This window comes from Girardinichthys multiradiatus, chromosome 7 (genome assembly GCF_021462225.1).
Source record: "Girardinichthys multiradiatus isolate DD_20200921_A chromosome 7, DD_fGirMul_XY1, whole genome shotgun sequence".
Lineage (NCBI taxonomy): Eukaryota > Metazoa > Chordata > Actinopteri > Cyprinodontiformes > Goodeidae > Girardinichthys > Girardinichthys multiradiatus.
In genome coordinates this window covers 17211349-17237812 of record NC_061800.1, presented here as the reverse complement: position 1 = coordinate 17237812, position 26464 = coordinate 17211349, and the positions used below count along the sequence as shown (strand labels likewise).

General features: G+C 41.1%; 1 protein-coding gene across 3 annotated transcripts in view; it reads left to right on the top strand.

Annotated features, from left to right (window-relative positions):
• The window catches only part of itgbl1 (integrin, beta-like 1), a 90694-nt gene extending 64360 nt beyond the window's left edge, over nucleotides 1–26334 (top strand). Inside the window, exons 9-11 of one of the 3 annotated variants that reach the window (XM_047370212.1) lie at nucleotides 8801–8947; nucleotides 13159–13272; nucleotides 25048–26334. In XM_047370212.1, the coding sequence (XP_047226168.1) occupies nucleotides 8801–8947; nucleotides 13159–13272; nucleotides 25048–25136 (350 nt within the window). In that variant the 3' untranslated portion in view covers nucleotides 25137–26334. Of the gene's footprint in view, nucleotides 1–3057; nucleotides 3262–8777; nucleotides 8948–13158; nucleotides 13273–25047 lie in introns of those variants that run through there. The other 2 variants (XR_007038961.1, XM_047370214.1) reach the window with 2 other exon arrangements.
• The last annotated feature ends 130 nt before the right edge of the window (nucleotides 26335–26464 follow it).

Below are 26464 nucleotides of genomic sequence, written 5' to 3'. Positions count from 1 at the left end.
CTTCTTATCACTGGTAACGACGCGGCTTTCCTCTCACTCATTCCCGCAGCTTCACAGTGCTTTAAACAGTGAGTTCAATACCGAAGCAAAAATGCTGGGCTTTGTCCCGCCCATCGGACACTCAGTGTCTCTGGGGGTCTATGGAGCAGTGGGCTGGCCTTGGCCGGCCTGGACGCTCAGCTTCTGCATTATGATTGGATGATCTGTCCGAGGCTTAATCCCTTTTTGATTGACAGCGAAATGAGCGAATCAGCGATCTTGAAATTCAGCTTCCCCTCCTTGAAAGACCAGCATCCGCCACTGCTCTCCAGATAAGGTTGAGAAGAAGAGAATTATTGACCTATTATGAATAATCTTAGCTAAAATCTTTGGGTAGAGATATCCAAATTATGTGTTTGATTCCTTAAACACGAACATGTTTTGGTGAAAATGCACTATGTGCTGTTACCTAAAGCTGCTTGTGAATATAGGTGTTTGATGTAAAATGCTAATTGTACTCGTACTCGTACTCGTACTCGTCGTCTTCTGCTTCATCCGAGACTGGGTCGCGGGGGCTGCAGACTCAATAGTCACATGTGGACCGGTTGGGCAAACTGCTGTCGGTCCGTCAGGAAGCTGTTGATCCACTGACAAGTGGAGGCTGGGACGTTGAGCCCGGTGAGCTTCTGGTGGAGGATGTCTTGTATGATGGTGTTGAAGGCCAAGCTGAAGTCTACAAACAGGATCCTGGCGTACGTCCCAGGACAGTCGAGGTGTTGCAGGATGAAGTGTAGACCTAAGTTGACAGCATCATCTGCTGACCTGTTTGCTCGGTAAGCAAACTGCAGGGGGTCCAGCAGGGGGCCTCTGATGTCTTTCAAGGATGGTGGGTTTCTTGGGCACTGGGATAATGGTGGATCGTTTGAAGCAGGAGGGACCCTCACATGTCTCCAGTGACTTGTTGAAGATCCGGGTGAAGATCAGGACGAGTTGATTTGCACAGGCTTTCAGGCATGATGGTGAGATGTTATCAGGTCCTCCTGCTTTCTTTGTTTTCATGTGCTGACAGAGCCTATTTACATCTTCCTCAGAGATCTTTAGTGCAGGCAGAGGATCTGAAGGTAGGGGGTTGGTTGCTTTATGGGAAGAATTTGTTCTTGAATGGGATGTGGAGGAGATGGTTTGAGGTGTGAACGGCTTCTTGTCATGTCTGCAGTAGAAGCCATTCAGACGGTTAGCCAGGCGAGGATTCTGTTCAGGATGGATGGGTGGGCTCCTATAGGCAGTCATGTTTCTCCAGTAGAAAGGCTGTTCTTTAGCTTCTCACTGTAGCTTCTCTTGGCTGCTTTGATCTCCTTTGTTAGTTTGTTCCTGGCCTGCTTGTACTGCGCCCAATCTCCACTGCTGTGAGCTTCTTCCTTTTCCCTGCGCAGATTCCTGAGGTGTGGAGTAAACCATGGCTTGTTATTCCCAAAGGTGCAGAAGGTCTTGGTCTGCACACACATGTCCTCACAGAAACTGATGTATGATGTCACCACATCAGTTAGTTGGTTTAAGTCAGTGGCTGAAGTTTCAAAAACAGTCCAGTCTGTGCATTCAAAGCAGGCCTGTAGCATCTGCTTTGATTCCTCAGTCCACTTCTTAACAGTGTGAACTGTGGGTTTGGAAACTCTTAATTTCTGCCTGTAGGTTGGGATGAGGTGGATAAGAGAATCATCCGAAAATCTCAGAGCATCCCTGGTAACATCATGATATGAGTCCTTTAAAGCTGTGTAACAATGGTCCAGTGTGTTTTTGTCTCTGGCAGGACACTTAATATGCTTTCTGTATTTGGGGAGTTCATTTGAGAGGTTTGCTCTGTTAAAATCTCCCAGTATTATGCTGAAAGAGTCTGTGTATTTTTTCTCCACATCTGTAATCAGCTCAGTGAGATGTTTTTCTGCGGCAGAAGTGCAGCCATGCGGTGGAAAATATGAGCCAATTATTATAAACGAGGAAAACTCTCTTGGTGAATAAAACGGTTTACAGTTTATGGAAAATGACTCCAGATCAGGACTACATGTTTTCCCCAGCACTTCTATGTCTCTGCACCAACCTTCATTTATATAAAAGCAGATTCCGCCTCCTCGCTTCTTCCCGATAGCTCTGCGCTGCGATCCACTCTGAACAGCTGGAAGCCCGGCATCAGCAGTACGCAGTCCGGGATGTTTTCATTCAGCTATGTCTCGGTAAAGCAGAGAAGCGCTGATCCGCGGAGTTCCGTGTTTTTACAGGTGAGAAGAAGCAGCTCATCCATCTTGTTACTTAGAGAGCGGACATTTGCCAGATGGATTAAAGGCAGTGGTGTGCAAAGTCCTCTTTGGCGGAGCTTTACCAGCGCACCAGCACGCTTTCCCCTCCGATGCTTTTGGCGCAGAATCCCATAGAGTGCCGCGGCTCCACTCGCCAGAAGCTCAGTGAAGCTCGGATCAATGACTGATGGTGAAAAAATCCCAAGAGAGGACTCTCTGATGTTGAGAAGTTCCTCTCTGCTGAATGAGACCACAGAATTGTGGCCCAAGACCATAGTACTGTGGCTCGAAAAACATAAAAACACACAAAAGAAAGAGAAAGCGAAGCTCCGAGGCTGCCATCGTCGGTGCCATCTTGGTCTAATCGTTTGGGCCTGCCAAGTATGTCCGGCTTTCTCCTCTTCCAGCGGATCCAATTCACCACCAGGTGGTGATCAGTCGACAGTTCAGCCCCTCTCTTCACCCGAGTGTCCAAAACATGCGGCTGAAGGTCTGAAGACATAACAACAAAGTCGATCATCTACCTCCTGCCTGTCAGGATCTGGGTTTGTGTTTGTGTTTTTGTGCTTGCTACATGTAATCATTCTCAGGTGGTGCTGGAGCTCTCAGGTGTGCTGGGTGACAGGTGCGACTTATTCCCGTGATTGCCAGGAGGAGTACTTTAGCAGGAGGCTGCCAGCACTTCAGTGCGAGGGTGTTTTGCCACAGTGGTACAAACTCGAGCCACACTCTAAGTCTATGCTTCGTTCTTCGACTTCGTTTAACTTTGTTTTTTGCTCCTCTGCAGATTTTGAAAGCCTAAGTTTTGGATCTATGTCACTGAGTTTTCTGGACTACGTTTCTGAAAGTTACTCTGGAGGATCAAGCTTGTCTTCGTTCTGAGGATTCCTATCCTGTGATCTACCTTCATTTGGATTCGCATCAAGCTGGCAGCTCCCTGTCATCTTCGTCTCCTGAGCCAAGCCACAAGCGTACCCTGTCCACCCTCCAACGTAAGCCACTGCACATCGAACTTGTTTACGGTAACCTGAGCTCCACAGAACAGCACCAAGTGAACTCTCTAAGGATATACCTGCTTAAGACCTGGATCCTGAATCTCACTCCCCCTGGTGACCTGACCATCATAACTCAGTAAGCCGATCTCTGTATCAAAATAACCATTTGCTCTTAGTTTCGTTTTTCCCTCCGTTACCCGTACTCATCCATTCTCTTCACTTCTCTCCTTACAGTGAGATATTTCGTCCGTTCCGTTCCTGACTATATCTTCAATAACAACCTTTTTTTTACTTCCTCCTCCTGAGTGTTCTCTGTATGTGGGTCCGAGCTATTTTCGAACATAATGACACTGCCTAGGGTGTCCTGGTGCCAAGTGTACTGATGAACACCCTTATGCTTGAACATGGTGTTCATTATGGGCAATCTGTGACTAAGTCCAATAATGAAACACCTCTCGGATTCAGATCGGGGATACCATTCCTCCCAATCATGCCTGTCCAGGTGTCACTGTCATTTCCCACGTGGGCGTTGAAGTCCCCCAGCAGAGGCCCTGGGAGGGGCACTATGCAGCACCACTGATAGGGATGCCAAGAAGGCTGGATAATCTGCACTACCACTCGACTCAACCCAAAGGCACAGAGATGTGACCCCTTGGTCCCTCTCATCCACTGGGGTAAACCCCAACACGAGACGGCTGAGCTGGTGGGCCACAAGCAAACCCACCCCAGCTCGCTGCCTCTCCCCACAGGCCACTCCAAAGTAGAAGTCCAGCCTTTCTCGAGGAGCTGGGTTCCAGAGCCCACGCTGTGTGTGGAGGTGAGCCCAACTATTTCTAGTTGATATCTCTCGACCACCCGCACCAGCTCCGGCTCCTTCCCCCCCGGCGAGGTGACATTCCACGTCCCTAGAGCCAGCGTAAGCATCCGGAGATCAGGCTATGGCTGCCCGATCCTCTTTGCACCAGTCCCTCATGGTCCTCCCTGCAGGTGGTGGGCCACTGGGGATGGCCTCGAATCTCTTGTTTGGGTATGGCCTGGCCGGGTCCCACGAGGAGCAACCCAGGCGCCAGGCACTCTCCGACGAGTCCCGACCCCAGGCCTGGCTCCAGGGTGGGACCCTGGCTCCGCTGTACCACACGACGTCACGTGCCTCAATTGTGTGGTCCTTACGAAGGCGTCTCATTCGAGCACTCAAACCTCTCCACCATGTTAAGGTGGCAGTTCAAAGAGGAGATGCTAATTGTTTTTAAAACAATTAGCATTTCACATCACAATTAAGCTATTGTTTACTTGTGACATGTACAACCTCCGTGTATGACTATTTCATTATTTGAACAGATTTGTAGTGCTCCTGTACTGAATGAAACCTTATACTAGAAAATTCAAACAGGGCTGCATAGCTTACTCACAAGTGGACTTTATATTAAAGTAGGGGTGCCCAAGTCCAGTCCTCGAGAACTACTATTCTGCAACACTCAGATGCATCCCTTCTACAACACACTTGTACATATACACGCACATTATCTTTTGTAAATCATTTTTTAACTGAACAAAATGTACCTTTACAAAAAAAAGTTATTATGTTAACATCACTTGAAGACACCACAGAGGCCATTAGTTTATAGAAGTATTGCTAAGTACCACTTATTCATCCACAGTGCAACTGTTTATGTATTTATTTGTGTTTTTATAATGGTTTACTTACATTGTGTGCAGCAGCAACACAACCCCGGAGCTTCATGTGAGAACTCTGCATAGGTTTCCAAAACATCTGGCAACAAAAAGCACACGTAAATGCATGTGATGACTATTACTATTACTATGACAGAGCAAAAGGACAAGACATGAAATGAGAGCGACAATCCATAATGTTTCCGCGAGGAATGAACAGAACAGATGTGTATATATGGAGCAAGAACCAGATGAAACGAGAAGACTGAATGCTAAGTGCAGGTGAACCGAATGAAGATGATTGAAGACAGAAGAGAACAAAACGTGGCTGGAGCAGAAAAGAGACTGTTGAATACATAACTAGAAAAACATGAAACCAAAGCATAACCAGATCCAAAACCCTAACTTGACAAAACATGAACTAGAAGACAAAAACTAAAGCATGACCAGGAAAATAACAGAAACATGATTCGAAACCTATCAAGAATAATAATAATAAGAACCCCAAAACACCCACAAATCATAACAATGCACTGAAAGTTCACAACAAATGTTATCACAAGGCATGCTACAAAAAAAAACAACAATTCAGTCCAATCATGAAGACAGATTCCAAGTCAATAACATACTTTCCAAATTTATTCTAGTTATCAAACAATGAATTGAAGTTCAGTGTATTATTTAAATTAGTCAACATCTTACCTGTCTAAGGAAAGCCAGATGATTGCATCAAGTCACTGACTTACAGCATTGACTTCTCCTGGTGAGCATGTAGTGAAAGCGGACTATCCCTTTCATTTTGTCGTTGATTTTGCAGTAATCTCTCCTATGCATGAAAGGAAAGAAAAAGTCCCCTTTAACAGGAAAAACCCTCCAGCAGAACCAGGCTCAGTGAGAATGGCCATCTGCCACAACAGTTTGAGAAGACAAAGCAAACACACACAAACACACAAAGGAGAGAAGTACTGATTCAGTGTGAAAGAAAAGCAAAAAAGTAAATGGCAGTAGTAGCTCTTTTGGTGGCTAGGAGAGAAAAACATCAAAGCAGATTAGCTCTAAGCAAAATTTCAAGTCTTTATCTATGATCTATATTATAATCATAATCATTATGACCCTCTCTGAAATCAGTGACCAGGATGTCTACAATTTCGTAATATTATCTTTTTAGCTGTTTTTTTCTTAACGTGCTACATAAAAACTTCATAGTTTTGTTAAACCTTACATAGATAATTTTGCATCTTTTTAGCTTGATGTTCTTTTATTTAGAATTAACCAGTTGTTAAAAGGAAATACACCTCTAGCCATTTTTTATAAATGTGCAAGAAATAAAAATAATCTTTCAAGTGTTCACGCAGTCATTATATGGGACAGAATAGAGGCTGGTTTCCCTGTTAGTCTGACCAGCAGGATTTGTTGGATTATTATTATATTGTATTCTATAACTGTGCTGGAAAATTTTGCTGACAGGTCTTATCATTAAACATGTCAAACTTATGTCTACATGACTACATAGGATAATGAGAAATATGGTGAATGAGCAAAAATTCTGAATGTAGCAAATGCAGTAAAAAGAATTTATTTTTGAGACAGTTTTTCTTTTGCTGAGTAAACACGTCAATGTCAGACTGAAACTTGAGGTTTTCATTTATTGGATATGACTGTGTCAGAGACTATGACAGTCATCTTTATCATGTTCCCCGTAATATGCTAGTTTAAATAAACCAATATAAATAACAATGTTGGCTCTATGGTTTGTTTTTCTTTCCATGGAGGATTTGCCGTATGCTTATTTAGATATCATGACACAATTTAAATTTTCTCATTGACCTGTTCATAAATGACTCTTAACCAACCTACAATTTAAACATTGAACATTTTTTATTTGGCTTTAAATGCTTACCAGAATGACATCAGGATGGTCCAAACTAATTAGGGTTCCTCTGACTCTTCTTTCTGCACAACACCACTTAATTCTTTAGGTGATCGAGTGCTGATTGCTTTGGCTTGAGTCACCAGAAGGTCAACACATTTGCAGGCGAATTTCTGCTGGTGAATTTTTTCAGGTGAATTCTTGCAGGTGAATTTTTGCTGGCAAATTTTAAGTACAAAACAAATTCACATACATAATTGCACAGGATAAAAATGCAGTGTTTTAAATTCAATGTCTAAAAAATGTCTGATTCTAATGAGACTATTTTACTTCCATAGAAATAGGTCTTGGATGTGTGATGCTTTATTATGTCCCAGTGGAAAATGCACCAAGCTTTTATCAACCAGAAGAGCAAAAAAGGCACAATAAAACAACTACAGGTCAGAAAGACTAGAGCAGGGGTGTCATTGCTGTTCACCTGAACGATGCTCCGCTACCGGGAGAGAGAGAGGAAAGTAATAGCTGTTTCCACTCTGCCAATCTATTAAAGCTTTTCACGGACAAGCTATCTCAGGTGTCTCATTAAAGCTCAGTTAAATGATGAAAACAAAGTAAAACTGATATAATGAGCCTGAATATATTGTTAAGTGTTCTGTTGCTGATTTTTTAGCTTTAAATATCTGTTTATTGGGGACTTATTCAAACGAGATCCAGTTTTTGTTATAACAAAAGCAGGTTAATTATTTATGTTTATTTTGTATTTATTTAGATTACTTATTCACTTTCATGGCAACAGAGTCACCATTATGTTTAATTTGAGGTGAAGAGTATAAAATGCCTAAGAACTAAATATTCACATTAAAGAGATTAAATAAAATGACTTTCATTTAATAATCATTTCTTGTACATTGTTTTTGCTAACACGTTTGACTGAGGGCAGCGTTTCCCTGCCATTATCCAAGGGGGGCACCCTGCCAACAATGTAGTAATAGTAGGTATTTGCTAGTTAATGTCATTAATTTTATTAGATCACGTTGTGAGCGATTTCTCTTCCTGCATCATCATTATTCTACTTTTTATGGCCAAACTTGACAAACGCTGGATAAAAACACACCTCTCCTACGCTGACACACCGACTGAGGCAGGTGAAAACATGCTCAGTGGACAGAGAGCGCATAGAAAAACCTAGAAAGCTGGCAAGGATATCTGCGGTTTTTAAAAGCGCAGAATTTCGTTTTGATAGCAGCAGGGCTAACTCTCCTACTCCTGCATTCATACCACTGAATAAAAGGTTTTGACCTGGCTTGCCTGTCGGAGGTGAAATTATCCCTTTGGCTTTAATTGATAGATAGATTGTTCCCTGTTATGTTTTCCAATTCACAAATATTTTGCAATCCAAATATTATATTCCAACAGTAACTTCAAGTAACTACATCTTTAGGATATTATTGTATTAAGAATGAGCCATACAAGAGTCCGCTTTGACATGAAGGAGGCGTAAGTTTTTATAGTGCTTGTCAAAACTGTAACGATGCTGAAAGCAATTATGGCATAGCAGTAAACAACTGCCTCTCTCAACCTATTAAACCCTCCTGGTTTCCAAGGTGTCATGTGTTGGGGGTTTTTGCCTGCTGTTTCTATTCTTTGTTTTTCATCTGTCTGAAGCACAAGATTTATTAAGGACAGCACAAGACCAGTGATGACAGTTCCTTTCATGTCCTCTGGGGAAATACAATAAGCTCTCTCTGTCTCTCTCATCTCCCTGCAGCTCTTTCTCCCTGCACTGCCTATTAGTGTCAAGGTTCAATGTTAGTGCTGTCAGCTCTTTGTATGTAAAACTTTTTTTCCTACCTATTCAGAGGTTTTTCATTTGTCTTCCGGTACCTGTGCAGACATTTCTTCCCTTATTTTTTGATATCTTGTTTTTTTTTCTCATGGTCCTGCACCCTATTCTGTCTCCTTTAAATGAAGGCCCTTCTGCCCTCCACTGCCAGGTCACGGTTACTGTTCATGTGGACGGTGCATCTGCGAGGACGGCTGGTTTGGGAAGCTGTGCCAGTTTCCCAGGTCTTGCGACATGAGTGACGCCCAGAGCAAGGAGCTGTGTGAGAGAGATGATGGAGTCATTTGCAGTGGAAAAGGTGAACAATAAATGCATTCTTTGCCCTCTCTTTCAGTCCTTTAGGTTGGCATTTCTCTGTCAAGGTTTGAGTCTAACAATATATAATTTAATGTTAAGAGAAGGGATTCAGCATAATATTGTTGATTGTAACTTACAAAAGAGTGAATGTATTAAAATAACAGCAATTTTAAGGTCTGTAGAAATAGAGATAAACACACTTCCATTTCCATTTTAATGACTCCCTGCCACTCTTTTTCTTTCATAATATATTACTTTACTACTTACTTATTTTTAATGTCAACAGTTTAGTGTATTGCTAATTATGCTGCAGTGCATTCATCCATCCATTAATCCATCCATCGTCTATACCCGCTTATCCTTGCAGGGTCGTGGGGGCGCTGGTGCCTATCTCCAGCAGTCACTGGGCGAGAGGTGGGGTACACAGGTCGCCAGTCCATCACAGGGCAACACAGAGACAGACAGGACAAACAACCAGGCACACACGCACATCCACACCTAAGGACAATCTATAGAGACCATGTAACCTAAGAGTCATGTTTTGGATTGTGGAAGGAAGCCAAAGTACCTGGAGAAAACCCATGCATACACGGGGAGAACATGCGAACTCGATACTGAAAGATCCCGGGCCAGGATTCGAGCCCAGCACCTTCTTGCTGCAAGGCAACAGTGCTTTTACCTTGCAGTCTGTTCATTCAGCTACATGAAATAAAAATAAAAAAAACATGCACAAAATTACTTTCAATAAGGTTTAAAAGTCTTCGATGCTTACAATATGAGTTGTTGTTTTGATAATTTGCTGTACAACTTTTGTACAGATTGCGCAGTATTTGTTAAACTGTTTTTAGAATAGGGTGATGATATTGATTTTTTCACCCTAATGGTGTCCATTATGTATGACTATACCCTCTAATTCAACTTACATAGACTTTATTTCTCCCCAGAGGGTAATTTGCAGTATAGTGTAGAGAATCTCAACAATAAAACAACATACTATGCGTGCTATGTGTTAATGCACACTTTTTTCACAGAAAGCAAGATTTAGAAGACACAGGTAATTAAAACTGTCTGGGTTTTTTTTGTGAGCTGCAGCATGTGTTTCGAAAAATACACCTTAGTCGAACTGTGTAAATCTAGAACAAAGCTGGAGTCTGTCTTCTATTCATTGTCTGCTGAACTCATACTGTGCAATAGGAAATTATCTTCAGATTCCAGGTTATTAATGCAAAATATTTAATTCAATAGCAGTGTTTAACAAGAAATCTCGCAAGATTAAGATCATATGTCTACTCTAAAGCTAAGTCTGTTTCTTTTACACAGGTGACAGCCTTGTTCCTTAAAGGCGCAGTGTGTAGAAAGCAGTCCAGTAGAATTAAGAATTCAGCTATTACGGTCATGGTTTAAGGAAATTAAAACCTCTTTAAATTATTTAAATGTTTTATTCGTGTCAGTGTCTTTTGGTGTGAAATCAATTCTCACAAACTTTCCCTTATTGGTTCATCTTTGTTTAATAAATAATATGAGGACCAATAAATAATATGAGGACCTTTTTGCTGTATAGTCTTCCTTACTTGAAGTAAGATTTAAATCATATTGGAATCTTCTAAAGACCAGGTCATTTATTTGCTATAATTCTAGAATTGATTGGTGGTGTAGTTTATTTTTACTTTGACTGTCCTTATGTCTTCCCTCCCATTTCTTGTTTAGCAAAGGTTCACAAACTACATTACTTTCAAAATGATGTGCACCTTGTGTACTTTTCCACGTTTTGTCATGTCATAACCACAAACTTCAATGTATTTTCTGCTAATTTTGGGCGATATACCGAACTTGTGTTTTCAATTGGATTTAGTACTTTGCTTTGATTTAGTAAATCCAAACCATAAATATGATTTGATCCAAACCATTCCATTGTAGCTCTGGTTGTAGGTTTTGAGTTATTGTTCTGTTGGAAGGTGGACCTCTGTCCCAGTCTCAAGTCTTCTGCAGCCTCTAAGTGTCATGATTCACCTGTGTTAGGTGTTTGAGTTTGTTTATAGATCTGTTTCCCCCCTGTTGTTTATGTTCTTTAGTTGCTGTTATTTTAGTTCCATAATTGTAGATTTAAGTTCTTGGTTTATTTTTGTGTTTAGATATTTCTGTTGCTTTCCTAGACTTCTCTCCTTATCTGTGTTAATTAGACTCCCTCCTTCAGTTGTTCTGCATTGTCCCTGACAGCAGCTGCTCCACATTTCATCTGACTGGCTCTTCTAGTTCATTGGTCATTTCTCCACTATGCCTTTATTTTTATACTCTGATTTCCATTGCTAGTCACTGGATCCTACTGTTTGTCATGCCAAGTGTGTCCACAACTGTTTGCCTGACCATTGCATGCCCATCTCATGTCTATGCTCTGTGTTCCGTTTTCACTCTGTAAGTTTTCAGTTCCGTTATAAAATACTTCACCCACCATGCAGCTCTTATGCTCTTGTCTGCATGTTGGTCCTACAAATTACCACCTCAATATAACACTAACAGTTTTTCTTCCAGGATTTTCCTGTATGTAGCTCCATCTACCTGCCCACCCACTCTCACCCGCTTGCCCATCTATGTGAAGAAAAGCATCCCTAGAGCATATTCCTGCCACTGCCATACTTCACGGTAGTGTATTCAGGGTAATGTGCAGTGTTTGTTATCTGACAGGCATAGTTTTCTGCAGTTAGGTCAAAAGGTTCTCATATCACAAGAGCATGTGTGTGCTGTGCCTCCTACATGTCTTGTGGCAATTTCGAAACAGAACATTTTATGGCTTTTTTTTAACAATGGCTTTTTCTGTGGATCTCTATAGTGCCTTTAGAGTTACTATGAGCTTTTAAGCTGCTGCTCTAATTAATTATTCCCTTGCCCTGCCTGTCAGTTTCAGTATAGTTTGGTAGTTTTGCAGCTGTGCATTACTGCTTTCATTTTTGGATAATGCAATGAACAGTGCTGCATTAGATGTTTGAAGATTTTGGATACTGTTTTTTTTTCTATCTAGACCTGGTCTAAACCTCTCTACAACATACTCCCTGACCTGACTGCTGAGTTACTTCATCTACATGATGCTGTTTTCCCTAATATTTAGGCATTCACAGAACAGCTGTATTTATACTGTGATTAAACAGCACACTGGTTGACCTTATTTACCAATAAGACAAATAGTGCAGATAACTGGTTGCACTGGATGTATACAGTTATAGTTTTAAAATACAATCGAAAATCATGTTGTTTTTTTCCTTCCATTTTACAACTATGTGAAATGGAAGGAATCCCATCAAAATACATTGTTTGAGTTTGTGGTGACAAAATGTGAAACAGTTCAAGGGGTATTAATACAGCTGCCAGGTTTTGCAGATATTTTTTTACGTTTTTGACACTTCAAACATTATTATTCAGATCAAAAATCTTACTTAGATGAGATTTATGCAGCTTTGTCATTTTCTCAGATGTACTGTGTGCTTCTTTGATAAAGTGCTACAAACTGTCAATACATTTTATTTTCTATCATTAAGCAACTAATGACATCACACAACAGAATACCATCTCTGTTGTGCAGCAGTGAGTCCAGAGAAATCCATTGGACCCAGAGAGTCTAGCCCTGAGCAAGGCTGGAAATGAAGATGATCATCTTCATTCTCCTTGCTTCACTTCTTTTAAAAGCCAGAGCTATCTTCTTTTCTCAACCAGTCTCTGCCTTAGCCATTTTACTTTATCTTCCTCTCCTCTCTCCAGCTGTCTTACCTTTTTTGCCGTGGCCTTCTGTAGCTCTTCACATGTGAGTGAAAATGGTGGTGAATTAAAATAAGCAGCTGAACCCCAGGGTGTTAAAAAAAGAAGCTGATAGCCAGATTTGTTCATCTCTCCCAATTCTTAAAATGTTATTATTCTGTTGCTACCCTAGAGAGAAAAGAAATGCAAACTGATGGAGGAGAAAGGAAGTGTAGAGTGTGGGTGGATTGGTATCCTGGTGGTAAAACTGTATTAGGAGCTGTTTCCTCAGGGAATATCTTTGTCCACTCTAACCGACTCCATTAATCTTCTCTGAAAAAGAGAAAAAAAAGCACAGAAGATTAAACAAAACAGCGTTTATTGAAAAAAAAAAAGCATGTGCCAAGTGGGTGGCAAAAAAGAGAAAAATAAAATATCCAACACTCGAAACCCTGAATAGTGATGGTGTGTTCGTGCATGTTACAGGTTCCTGTCACTGTGGCCGGTGCATTTGCTCTCCCCAAGAATGGTGGGTGTCAGGAGACTTCTGTGAGTGTGACGACCGAGAGTGTGACAAACACGATGGCCTCATCTGCACAGGTAATGACACACAGTGTATTGAAGCGGTAACAGAGCATACCGAGAGGGAGGAAACAAACACTTCACAGCAGGGTTTACTTTCTTTCACAGCTAGATACAAAGAAGATGCAATAACTGTCTATAAATAGTCATAAAGTCTATTTCCAGATATTATTCAAATGTTTTACTGAAATTTCCGTTTTCATCTTAGGATAGTCCAAAGAAATTCTTAAACAAATGAAACCATTCTTAAATCAATTGCATTGCTTAGATTTAAATATTATGACGCATTCTAATGTAATCACTGTAGTTGGAGTAATTTTATCTTTTGCTTTAGAATGCCCAATTTATGCAAATGTGAACCAACAAACAACCCAACTATACCAACCTGCAGTCCAATGTCCATCTAGTGCTGACTATGGCCATTATTGCGTCCCGTCTTAAAGTACTAGCTTTACAGCGGCAATAAACAATAAAGCAATGGATCATAAAATGCTTGGTTTTTCTCAATCCAGTTCTAATTTAATACAAAAATGTTCATTTCCTAAATTCTGCATACTGTAAAACACAGAAATCTTCACAGAAAGCTTCTTTGGCTCACAGGCAGAATTAACGGAACATGTACTATATAGTAATTTAAATACAAATAAAAAAAACAACTTTAAAATGAATGGTTAAGAATAATTTCCTAAAGATACTAAATCGGGTTTTTAAGAAAATCAACAGTATTTAATATTTAAAATTATGTGGCCTTATTACCATGAAATAAATGAATTCATAGTATTTTACAGTGTGTTCTGGCCATCTCGGTTAAATTAGGTCAACGGACCATAAACACAGAACAACAGCAAGTCAAAAAGTAACTGAACATTGGTTATTATGGTCCCTGATCATCTGTTACCATTACCAGACAGTGGTGCCATTAAATGAGTTAACCATTACATTTCTATGTTTACTTACAGCCTTCTCTGAATACCTTGAAGGCTCTAAGAGCTTGCCTTTAATTTAGGTTTATGTCATTTTTGGTGGAGGAGTAGAACTCAGTTGCAGACAAGACATCAGCGGCTTTATGTTAGTGATGGTGGAATTATTTGGGAAGGTAACTTACCAAAAAAATGGGGAGATAACATCTAGGAAATGCAAAGCTACAAAAACTCATTAATCATGACAAAATATCAGATGTGCTTGACACAAATGGAAAAACTTGTGCAAACCGATTAAATGCTGTTTGATAAAAGTCTTCTGGCCTTTCCTCTGTTTAAGCTTTCAAGAGCTGTTTAGTCAAAATCATTATAGTGCTTATACTGAAAAAGAGTCATGATGGAAAATTTTTGCCATATCACCTTTAACGTTTAACATTAACAATTTTTTTTTAGCTTTTTATCTTACGTTCTTTAAAATATTAAAAGCATTTTAAAATTGTTTAAAATTTAAAATGTGAGCGACTGTGGCTAAGGGTTGAAAACAGATACATTTGTAAGGACATAAGACTCTATACAAGCATAGGTAAATTTCTCCACAAGTAATTTTTGCTGCTTATCAAAGTTACTGTTTTACAGGTTTTACGCATAATAATCTAGACTGTATTCATCTGAACTTCAATCTTCTTGTCATTTTAAAGCACATCAATGTGGTGTAGTATGGAAAATAATACTCTTTCAAGATCTTCAAAAACAGCAAGCAAATAAAGAAAATGGATTTAAGCATCTGTTAAATGTTTTTCACTTTCATTATTAACTTCAATATGATTGTGAAAATTACTGTGAGCATGATAGTAATATGAATAGAATGATGTTTTACATTAAAAGTTAATTAAAAGGACAAAATTGAGTATTTTCTAAAAGCAAAAAACGTTACATCTTCTTTCCATCACATTGAGTCATTTTGTTATTGTAAATATTAAAATTGTTTTCTTGGCATATTTATCGAAACAAATTGCACTGCATCCAGAAATGTTATGGATTCTCTAAAGCTGCTGATTCTAATTACATGTGTAACTGGTGAGTGATGTGGAAAATTCAACATATTAGAAATGCTTGAGGGTTAATTACATGCACTGCAAATAATCTTTTCTAAAAGGAAACAAGTTTCATTAATCTGTGGGCATTGCAATTAAAAACTGCATATATTACATGTTGTCAGTATGCAATGTTGCATATGTGGCATGCTCTTTAATTTATAGGACTCTAAGGACTAATACATGCACTTGTGCGTGCAAATGTGTAGTTAGCTAAAAATACTACCTTCAATTTAGACTGAACATGTTTTACTAAGTGCTGCATTGATTCTCTAAATGCTGGGGGAAAGCATAAATTACAAACACGAGAAACATTTTCTTCTACTTAAAAACGGCAAATGTCAAGTGAGACGATTCTATTGAGAATGCAATACTTTAAGCAGAAAACTCCCATCAGACCGTTCATATTTTAAGTAAATTATTAGCAGCTATTCTATGTAAAGACAAAATCTGATCAAATCCATCTTTGTCACAAAGCTCAATTGTCAAAATCATGAAAGTCCGAAGATCAGCAGCACAGATGAAACACAATTAGGATCTATAGGTTTAAACAACCTTTTCTTTTAAAACTAACCAAACTAATATATGGTTATATTCAATAAATTAAAATACAGGGGTTGGACAATGAAACTGAAACACCTGGTTTTAGACCACAATAATTCATTAGTATGGTGTAGGGCCTCCTTTTGCGGCCAATACAGCGTCAATTCGTCTTGGGAATGACATATACAAGTCCTGCACAGTGGTCAGAGGGATTTTAAGCCATTCTTCTTGCAGGATAGTGACCAGGTCACTACGTGATACTGGTGGAGGAAAACGTTTCCTGACTCGCTCCTCCAAAACACCCCAAAGTGGCTCAATAATATTTAGATCTGGTGACTGTGCAGGCCATGGGAGATGTTCAACTTCACTTTCATGTTCATCAAACCAATCTTTCACCAGTCTTGCTGTGTGTATTGGTGCATTGCCATCCTGATACACGGCACCGCCTTCAGGATACAATGTTTGAACCATTGGATGCACATGGTCTTCAAGAATGGTTCGGTAGTCCTTGGCAGTGACGCTCCCATCTAGCACAAGTATTGGGCCAAGGGAATGCCATGATATGGCAGCCCAAACCATCACTGATCCACCCCCATGCTTCACTCTGGGCATGCAACAGTCTGGGTGGTACGCTTCTTTGGGGCTTCTCCACACCGTAACTCTCCCGGATGTGGGGAAAACAGTAAAGGTGGACTCATCAGAGAACAATACATGTTTCACATCGTCCACAGCCCAAGATTTGTTCTCCTTGAACCATTGAAACCGACGTTTGGCATTGACATGAGTGACCAACGGTTTGGCTATAGCAGCCCGGCCGTGTATATTGACCCTGTGGAACTCTCGACGGACAGTTCTGGTGGAAACAGGAGAGTTGAGGTGCAAATTTAATTCTGCCGTGATTTGGGCAGCCGTGGTTTTATGTTTTTTGGATACAATCCGGGTTAGCACCTGAACATCCTTTTCAGACAGCTTCCTCTTGCGTCCACAGTTAATCCTGTTGGATGTGGTTCGTCCTTCTTGGTGGTATGCTGACATTACCCTGGATACCGTGGCTCTTGATACATCACAAAGACTTGCTGTCTTGGTCACAGATGCGCCAGCAAGACGTGCACCAACAATTTGTCCTCTTTTGAACTCTGGTATGTCACCCATAATGTTGTGTGCATTTTAATATTTTGAGCAAAACTGTGCTCTTACCCTGCTAATTGTACCTTCACACTCTGCTCTTACTGGTGCAATGTGCAATCAATGAAGACTGGCTACCAGGCTGGTCCAATTTAGCCATGAAACCTCCCACACTAAAATGACAAATGTTTCAGTTTCATTGTCCAACCCCTGTATGTGTTCCGATGAGGCTCGTTTTCAGATTAAAAGCACCTTTTTAAAATAACAACCTTTAAGCAGGTATTAAGCCTACTTCTTGCCCTCATTTCTGTGTTAGAAATGTTTTTTATTGGTCTGATGTGATATTCTGATTTTAAATCTGCTTTATGGAGGCTTCAAATGCTTGGAAACATCAGGTTGTGTGTGATTAATCTATATAATGTGTCTGACTTAGTGAACTGAGTTACTGAAATTAATGAACTTTTCAGTAATATTCAAATGTATTGGGTCTGTAAATACAAAAAGGTTTATGTTTCTCTGTCTAAAAAGTATTTATTTGACTTACACAGTTTGTGATAAGATTTACAGTTCTTGTGCTGAGTTTTGCAACACATGCAGCTTAGGTCAGAAGTTGACATCATTGTGGACATGATTCTCGTTTAAATTGTGGTCTATTAATGCTGCATTTGAACTGTTGTTTTTGTGGGTTTGAATGATTGTATAACATACAACTTAATTGAGTTTTTTTTAAAATCAAACATTTAATGCACAATTGTGGATTAACTGTAGAATATTTTCTAATCCACACAGGGTCAAAATTGGAGATAAACAGAGATATTGTTGGTTGACAAAACCAGAGCATACCTTAGCCCTGCCAGGTTGTGCTAGTCACAACGACCTTCAGTGTAAAAATTCTTACTTTGTGATAAAAGACCTAAAGTCAGCTAATTTCTGTTTCAGTTTTTTTTTCATGTTTTAAAATGAAGTCAGAGGATATGCAACAGATACTGTAAATGAAGTTATTTAAAAGTGTCGGCTGTACATTTAGGCTGCTACAACATTGCAAAAATTGGGCTGGTGCTATTCATTTAAATTACAGTAGAGACCAGGAAGGCTGAGAGGAATACAGCAAAGTTTTTCCTTTTGAGCATTGAACTTGTCTTTCATAGAACATACTGGATTTAGAGATGCTGGCAGTTTTTTTTTTGGAAATCTTGTGGTGAAAGTAGGGGTCTATGTTTCCTTCGGAGCACCCAACAGAGACGGATATTTATGTATATTAATGCTAACGGCACTTATCATGTTCTAATTTTCTTAATCCTGCTTTACAGCGACTACTGTCTCATAGACAGTGGGGTGTCACCTTTGCCCCTTATATGAATAGTTAATAACCGTTCAAGGCAGGAAGGCTAACAAGAAACATTTTGGATACTGTCTAGTTTTAGTTGTTAAAGAGAAAACGGCTAAAATCCGTATCTGAGCCTCAGGGCTTTATTCAAACTGGAGATTGGAAATCAACCAGAAATCTTTGATCTTTGCTATGTCTGTCACAATTTTATACATAGAAGGGCGAAACATACAGTACAGACCAAAAGTTTGGACACACCTCATTCAAAGAGTTATCTTTATTTTCATGACTATGAATATTGTAGCTTCACACTGAAGGCATCAAAACTATGAATTAACACATGTGGAATTATATACTGAACATAAAAGTGTGAAACAACTGAAAATATGTCTTATATTATAGGTTCTTCAAAGTAGCCACCTTTTGCTTTGATTACTGCTCCGTACACTCTTGGTATTCTGTTGATGAGCTTCAAGAGGTAGTCACCTGAAATGGTTTTCCAACCATCTTGAAGGAGTTCCCAGAGATGCAAACCGGATGGAATAGCATGCTGCTGTAAGATGCTGTGGTAGCCATGCTGGTTCAGTATGCCTTCAATTTTGAATAAATCCCCAATAGTGTCACCAGCAAAGCACCCTCACACCATCACACCTCCTCCTCCATGCTTCACGGTGGGAACCAGGCATATAGAGTCAGAATCAGAATCAGAATCAGAATCAGAATCAGAATCAGAATCAGAATCAGAAAAGCTTTATTGCCAAGTACGTTTTTGGACATACAAGGAATTTGTTTTGGCGTAGTCGGTGCAATACAATACAAATTAAACAGTATAAACATATCTACAATATAATATAAATATATGTGCACAGTTTTAAGTGAGTGAGAGTAAGTATACAGGTCCTTCTCAAAAAATTAGCATATTGTGATAAAGTTCATTATTTTCCATAATGTCATGAAGAAAATTTAACATTCATATATTTTAGATTCATTGCACACTAACTGAAATATTTCAGGTCTTTTATTGTCTTAATACAGATGATTTTGGCATACAGCTCATGAAAACCCAAAATTCCTATCTCACAAAATTAGCATATCATTAAAAGGGTCTCTAAATGAGCTATGAACCTAATCACCTGAATCAACGAGTTAACTCTAAACACCTGCAAAAGATTCCTGAGGCCTTTAAAACTCCCAGCCTGGTTCATCACTCAAAACCCCAATCATGGGTAAGACTGCCGACCTGACTGCTGTCCAGAAGGCCACTATTGACACCCTCAAGCAAGAGGGTAAGACACAGAAAGAAATTTCTGAATGAATAGGCTGTTCCCAGAGTGCTGTATCAAGGCACCTCAGTGGGAAGTCTGTGGGAAGGAAAAAGTGTGGCAGAAAACGCTGCACAACGAGAAGAGGTGACCGGACCCTGAGGAAGATTGTGGAGAAGGGCCGATTCCAGACCTTGGGGGACCTGCGGAAACAGTGGACTGAGTCTGGAGTAGAAACATCCAGAGCCACCGTGCACAGGCGTGTGCAGGAAATGGCCTACAGGTGCCGCATTCCCCAGACCTGGGCTACAGAGAAGCAGCACTGGACTGTTGCTCAGTGGTCCAAAGTACTTTTTTCGGATGAAAGCAAATTCTGCATGTCATTCGGAAATCAAGGTGCCAGAGTCTGGAGGAAGACTGGGGAGAAGGAAATGCCAAAATGCCAGAAGTCCAGTGTCAAGTACCCACAGTCAGTGATGGTCTGGGGTGCCGTGTCAGCTGCTGGTGTTGGTCCACTGTGTTTTATCAAGGGCAGGGTCAATGCAGCTAGCTATCAGGAGATTTTGGAGCACTTCATGCTTCCATCTGCTGAAAAGCTTTATGGAGATGAAGATTTCATTTTTCAGCACGACCTGGCACCTGCTCACAGTGCCAAAACCACTGGTAAATGGTTTACTGATCATGGTATCACTGTGCTCAATTGGCCTGCCAACTCTCCTGACCTGAACCCCATAGAGAATCTGTGGGATATTGTGAAGAGAACGTTGAGAGACTCAAGACCCAACACTCTGGATGAGCTAAAGGCCGCTATCGAAGCATCCTGGGCCTCCATAAGACCTCAGCAGTGCCACAGGCTGATTGCCTCCATGCCACGCCACATTGAAGCAGTCATTTCTGCAAAAGGATTCCTGACCAAGTATTGAGTGCATAACTGTACATGATTATTTGAAGGTTGACGTTTTTTGTATTAAAAACACTTTTCTTTTATTGGTCGGATGAAATATGCTAATTTTGTGAGATAGGAATTTTGGGTTTTCATGAGCTGTATGCCAAAATCATCCGTATTAAGACAATAAAAGACCTGAAATATTTCAGTTAGTGTGCAATGAATCTAAAATATATAAATATTAAATTTTCATCATTACATTATAGAAAATAATGAACTTTATCACAATATGCTAATTTTTTGAGAAGGACCTGTAGAGCAGTATAAGATGCAAGACCAATACAACAGTGCAGGTGATCATTGTGCAAGTATGGCAGTGCAAGTAAAGCAGGAGTCCAAGCTGAACGTTAATGTAACGCATAGAGTTACAGGTTACGGGTTTCCTGTCAGCAAAAAAAAAAGGGGGGGGGGGGGGGGGGGGTTGTGGGGGAAAGGGAGAGTGTCAGGGTGGTTTCCGGGCTTTGTTAACAAGGCTGGTGGCAGATGGGAAAAAACTGTTCTTGTGGCGTGAGGTTTTGGTCCGGATGGACCGCAGCCTCCTGCCAGAGGGGAGAGTCTCAAAGAGTCTGTGACCGGGGTGGGAGGGATCAGCCAGAATCTTCCCTCCCCACTACAGGGTCCTGGAGGTGTACAGTTCCTGGAGCGACAGTAGACTGCAGCCAATCACCTTCTCAGCAGACCGAATGACACGCTGCAGCCTGCCCTTATCCTTGACTGTAGCAGCGGCGTACCAGATGGTGATGGAGGAGGTGAGGATGGACTCAATGATGGCTGTGTAGAAGTGCACCATCATAGTCTTTGGCAGGATGAATTTCTTCAGCTGCCGCAGGAAGAACATCCTCTGCTGGGCTTTCTTGATGAGGGAGCTGATGTTTGGCTCCCACTTGAGATCCTGGGAGATGATGGTTCCCAGGAAGCGGAAAGATTCCACAGTGTCAATTGTGGAGTCACAGAGGGTGATGGGGGCAGGTGGGGCTGGGTTCTGCCTGAAGTCCACAACCATCTCCACTGTCTTTAGAGCGTTGAGCTCAAGGTTGTTCTGGCTGCACCAGTCCAACAGATGGTCCACCTCCCATCTGTACGCGGACTCGTCACCATCAGAGATGAGTCCGATCAGGGTGGTGTCGTCCGCAAACTTCAGAAGCTTGACAGACTGGTGACTGGAGGTGCAGCTGTTGGTGTACAGGGAGAAGAGCAGAGGAGAGAGAACACAGCCTTGGGGGGAACCAGTGCTGATGGTCAGGGAGTCAGAGACGTGCTTCCCCAGCCTCACGCGCTGCTTCCTGTCAGACAGGAAGTCAGTGATCCACCTACAGGTGGAGTCGGGCACACTCAGCTGGGAGAGCTTCTCCTGGAGCAGAGCTGGGACAATGGTGTTGAAGGCAGAGCTGAAATCCACAAACAGGATCCTGGCATAGGTTCCTGTGGAGTCCAGGTGCCGGAGGATGAAGTGAAGGGCTTGGTTGACTGCATCATCTACAGACCTGTTGGCTCTGTAGGCAAACTGCAGGGGGTCCAGGAGGGGGTCGGTGATGTCTTTTATGTGTGAGAGCACAAGGCGCTCAAAGGACTTCATCACCACAGAGGTCAGGGCGACGGGTCTGAAGTCATTAAGCCCTGTGGTCCTTGGCTTCTTGGGAACAGGGACGATGGTGGAGGACTTGAAGCAGGCTGGCACATGACATGTCTCCAGTGAGGTGTTAAAAATGTCTGTGAAGACTGGAGACAGCTGATCAGCGCAGTGCTTCAGGCTGGCTGGTGAGACAGAATCCGGACCAGCAGCTTTCCGGGGTTTCTGTCTCCTGAAGAGTTTGTTTACGTCCCTCTCCTGGATGGAAAGAGCCGTCCTCGGCGTGGGTAGGGGGCTGGTGGGGGGAAACTTCAGGGTGGGGGTTGGAGGTGCCAAGGCCCCTCTTGAGGTTGGAGAGATGGGGGTGGTGGATTATGGCTGCAGCTGTTGGGGGGTGTCGTGGGGGATGGTTGCAGGACTGTCCCTTTGTCTTTCAAAGCGGCAGTAGAACTCGTTCAGGTCGTTGGCGAGGCGTCGGTCGTTGATGGAGTGGGGGGCTTTCGGCTTGTAGTTGGTGATTTGCTTGAGCCCTTTCCAGACAGACGCAGAGTCGTTGGCTGAGAACTGGTTTTGGAGCTTCTCAGAGTACAGTCGTTTGGCCTCTTTCACTTCCTTGCCAAACTTGTACTTTGCCTCTCTGTATATGTCTTTGTACCCACTCCTGAAGGCCTCTTCCTTATCCAGTCTTAACCTTCTGAGTTTAGCTGTGAACCAGGGTTTGTCATTGTTGTAACTCACCCTGGTGCATGATGGTACACAGCTGTCCTCACAGAAGCTGATGTAGGAAGTCACAGCCTCTGTGTACTCGTCCAGACTGTTGGTAGTAGTCCTGAACACATCCCAGTCTGTACAGCCTAAACACGCCTGGAGATTCTCCACAGCTTCACTGCTCCACTTCCTTGTCGTCCTCACAACAGGTTTGCAGAGCTTTAGTTTCTGCCTGTATGCAGGAATCAGGTGGACCATGATGTGGTCGGATTGGCCCAGTGCAGCACGTGGGACGGCGTGATAAGCGTCTCTGATGGTGGTGTAACAGTGATCCAGAATGTTGTCCTCTCTGGTCGGACATTTTATAAACTGTCTATATTTGGGGAGTTCGTGGGTCAGATTACCTTTGTTAAAGTCACCAACGACGGTGTCTTCTGCACCGCACAAAGACACGTTGGTTGGAACCAAAGATCTCAAACTTGGACTCATCAGACCAAAGCACAGATTTCCACTGGTCTAATGTCCATTCCTTGTGTTCTTTAGCCCAAACAAGTCTCTTCTGCTTGTTCCCTGTCCTCAGCAGTGATTTCCTAGCAGCTATTTTACCATGAAGGCCTGATTCACACAGTCTCCTCTTAACAGTTGTTCTAGAGATGTGTCTGCTGCTAGAACTCTGTGTGGCATTGACCTGTTCTCTAATCTGAGCTGCTGTTAACCTGCGTTTTCTGAGGCTGGTGACTCGGATTAACTTATCGTCCACAGCAGAGGTGACTCTTGGTCTTCCTTTCCTGGGGCAGTCCTCATGTGAGCCAGTTTCTTTGTAGCGCTTGATGGTTTTTGTGACTGCACTTGGGGACACTTTCAAAGTTTTCCCAATTGTTCGGACTGACTGACCTTCATTTCTTAAAGTAATGATGGCCACTCGTTTTTCTTTACTTAGCTGCTTTTTTCTTGCCATAATACAAATTCTAACAGTCTATTCAGTAGGACTATCAGCTGTGTACTGTATCCACCTCCTGCACAACACAACTGATGGTCCCAACCCTATTTATAAGGCTTGAAATCCCCCTTCCTAAACCTGACAGGGCACAGCTGTGAAGTGAAAACCATTGCAGGTGACTACCTCTTGAAGCTCATCAACAGAATACCAAGAGTGTGCGGAGCAGTAATCAAAGCAAAAGGTGGCTACTTTGAAGAACCTAGAATATAAGACATATTTTCAGTTGTTTCACACTTTTTTGTTCAGTATATAATTCCACGTGTTAATTCATAGTTTTGATGCCTTCAGTGTGTAGCTCAATATTCACAGTCATGAAAATAAAGAAAACTCTTTGAATGAGAAGATGTGTCCAAACTTTTGGTCTGTACTGTACATCCTCATTAATATTAGGTTAAATGTTTCATAACAAGTTGGACCTTGATAATATGGGTGTTCCAGTGGAAAAATTATCCCAAATACACATGAAAACAGATTTTAGAATGAAAAAAGCAGGCTAAGATGAAGCTTCTGATATGCCCCATTCTCAACCCTGTTGAAAATGTATAGCCTATGCTTAAAAGTTTAGTAGGTACTAGAAAACTGACCATTCTAAATGAGTTTTTCCCTTTTTGAGAACAATAGTGGTCAATATAATATCCAATAATATCCAGCCAGACACTTTATGACTCCTACAAAAAATGTGTGCCAGGAAGCATTTATTCAGAGAACCGCTGAAACACATCAATAAAAGCCCCAAATTATGATGACGTTCAGGCCAATTATCAGTTCTGACTGGAACTGCATGTTGCTGTTGCTTTTTGACAGGAAACTGGCAGAGTTCCTAATTCTAACCACAGCACACCATCTGTCTGACAGCTACTGGTACTTGTGGAGATATCAGGATTACTGGTTTCTGAATGCAGTTAGATTTTATTTCTTTTTTGTAAACTTCACACTTCATGGCCAAAGACCTGTGTTTTGTCTACATGCAATGTTGTCTGCATTCAAAAGTTTGTATTATGCTTGTCTTGTTCATCTGAGTATCCTAAAACAACTATATGAGCATGTATGTGAATAGCTTCTTTTTAAAGCAATGTAATTTCATATGCATTTGGTAGATTTATGAAGAATATCTGAGGTAGTTAAATATATTAGATCCAGGGCAAAGACACAAGAAAACCAAAATGTGTTCAGAGCAAAAAGAAAAATGTCTTCCTTCACCCATGAAAGCCGTGTTTGAGAAGAGCAAATTCAAGTTTAAGGTCAGGCATCATGGCTCGTCTCTTTTAATTAACGTTTTTCCTTATATCTTCTCACAGGGAACGGTGTTTGCAATTGCGGCAGCTGTGATTGCTGGGAAGGTTGGACAGGGAACGCCTGTGAAATCTGGGTGGGAGCTGAGTACTGAAGAGAACATTACTCTGGGGTTAAAAACTAGACCTTCCCAATGTCCCAGTACACCAGGAGGACCACAACCAGTCAGGACCATACAGCACAGCGAGAGAAAATCTAACATAGATGTAAATCTGCATACCATGAATATAATATACTAATATTGCTCATTCTTTTATTGTACTGGTTACAACATTTGCTTAAGAAAACTGTATATTGTTTTAAAAGAAACAGCCAACATAGTCTAATGTAAACATTTATGTTTTCAGCACCGCTTTTCATGAATTATACTTTTGGAGAGGTTACTTCTTTCAGAGTGTAACATACAGTTGTCAAAGTATTTATACTTTGTATTGAATTCTTTGCAAATAAATATCTGCAAGTCTAGCATGCATCTGTATTTAGCCCCCCTGAGTCAATACTTTCTGGACCTTTCTGTTGCTACAATTACAACTGCAAGTCTAGTTTCGATATTCTCTATATAGTTCTTTTTTCCCACATGTTTGCTGTGCACCTTAAGTGGCTTTCTTCTTGCTACTGTTCCATAAAAGCATGTCTAATAGTTATGCTGTCAACAAAATCCCCTACCTGAGCTATGGATCTCTGCAGCTTCTCTAGAGTTATCATAAACCTCTTAACTGCTTGATGCTCTGCTTGCCCGACTTGTGGATTTTAGTGGCTGGCCATGTCATGGTAGGTTTAAAGTTGAGCCATACTCTTTCTATTTGTGGATGATGGTTTAAAAAGTTGCTCTGTTGGATGTTCAAAGCTTTGGAAATGGGTTTATAAACCAATTGTGATTTAAAGTTATTCATTATTGTTTGTTACCAATAACCTGTCCACTGTGTTCCTTGGTCTTCAGGATGCTGCTTTTTCTCTAAAGTTCTATAACAGACCTCTGAGGCCTTAAAAGAACAGCTGTATTTATACTGAGATCCAAACATATAGATGGAGTCTGTTTGCTAGTTTGCTGACTTCAGAATGCATTTCGTTTCACTTGATTTTATTTAAGAGTAAAAGGGGCTGAATGCATATGCATGCAACACGTTTTAAATTTTTATTTGTGAAAATTGTGAAAAACTGTTTATCTTTCCACTTAACAAATATTTGTTACTTTGTGTTAGTCTATTGCACAGAATCCCAAACAAAAGCATTTGAGTTTGTGTTTATATGACATGATGTTAAAATAAAGCTAAATGCGTGTGCAACATGAATTTTTGCAAGACTCTTTAGAATAGTATGTATGCCTTGCAAAAGTATTTACCCCCTTGATGTTGGATGGTTTTTGCTTCTGAAAAAAGGTCTTCAAGTCCAAACACATATTCTTAATTGGATTGTCTGGAC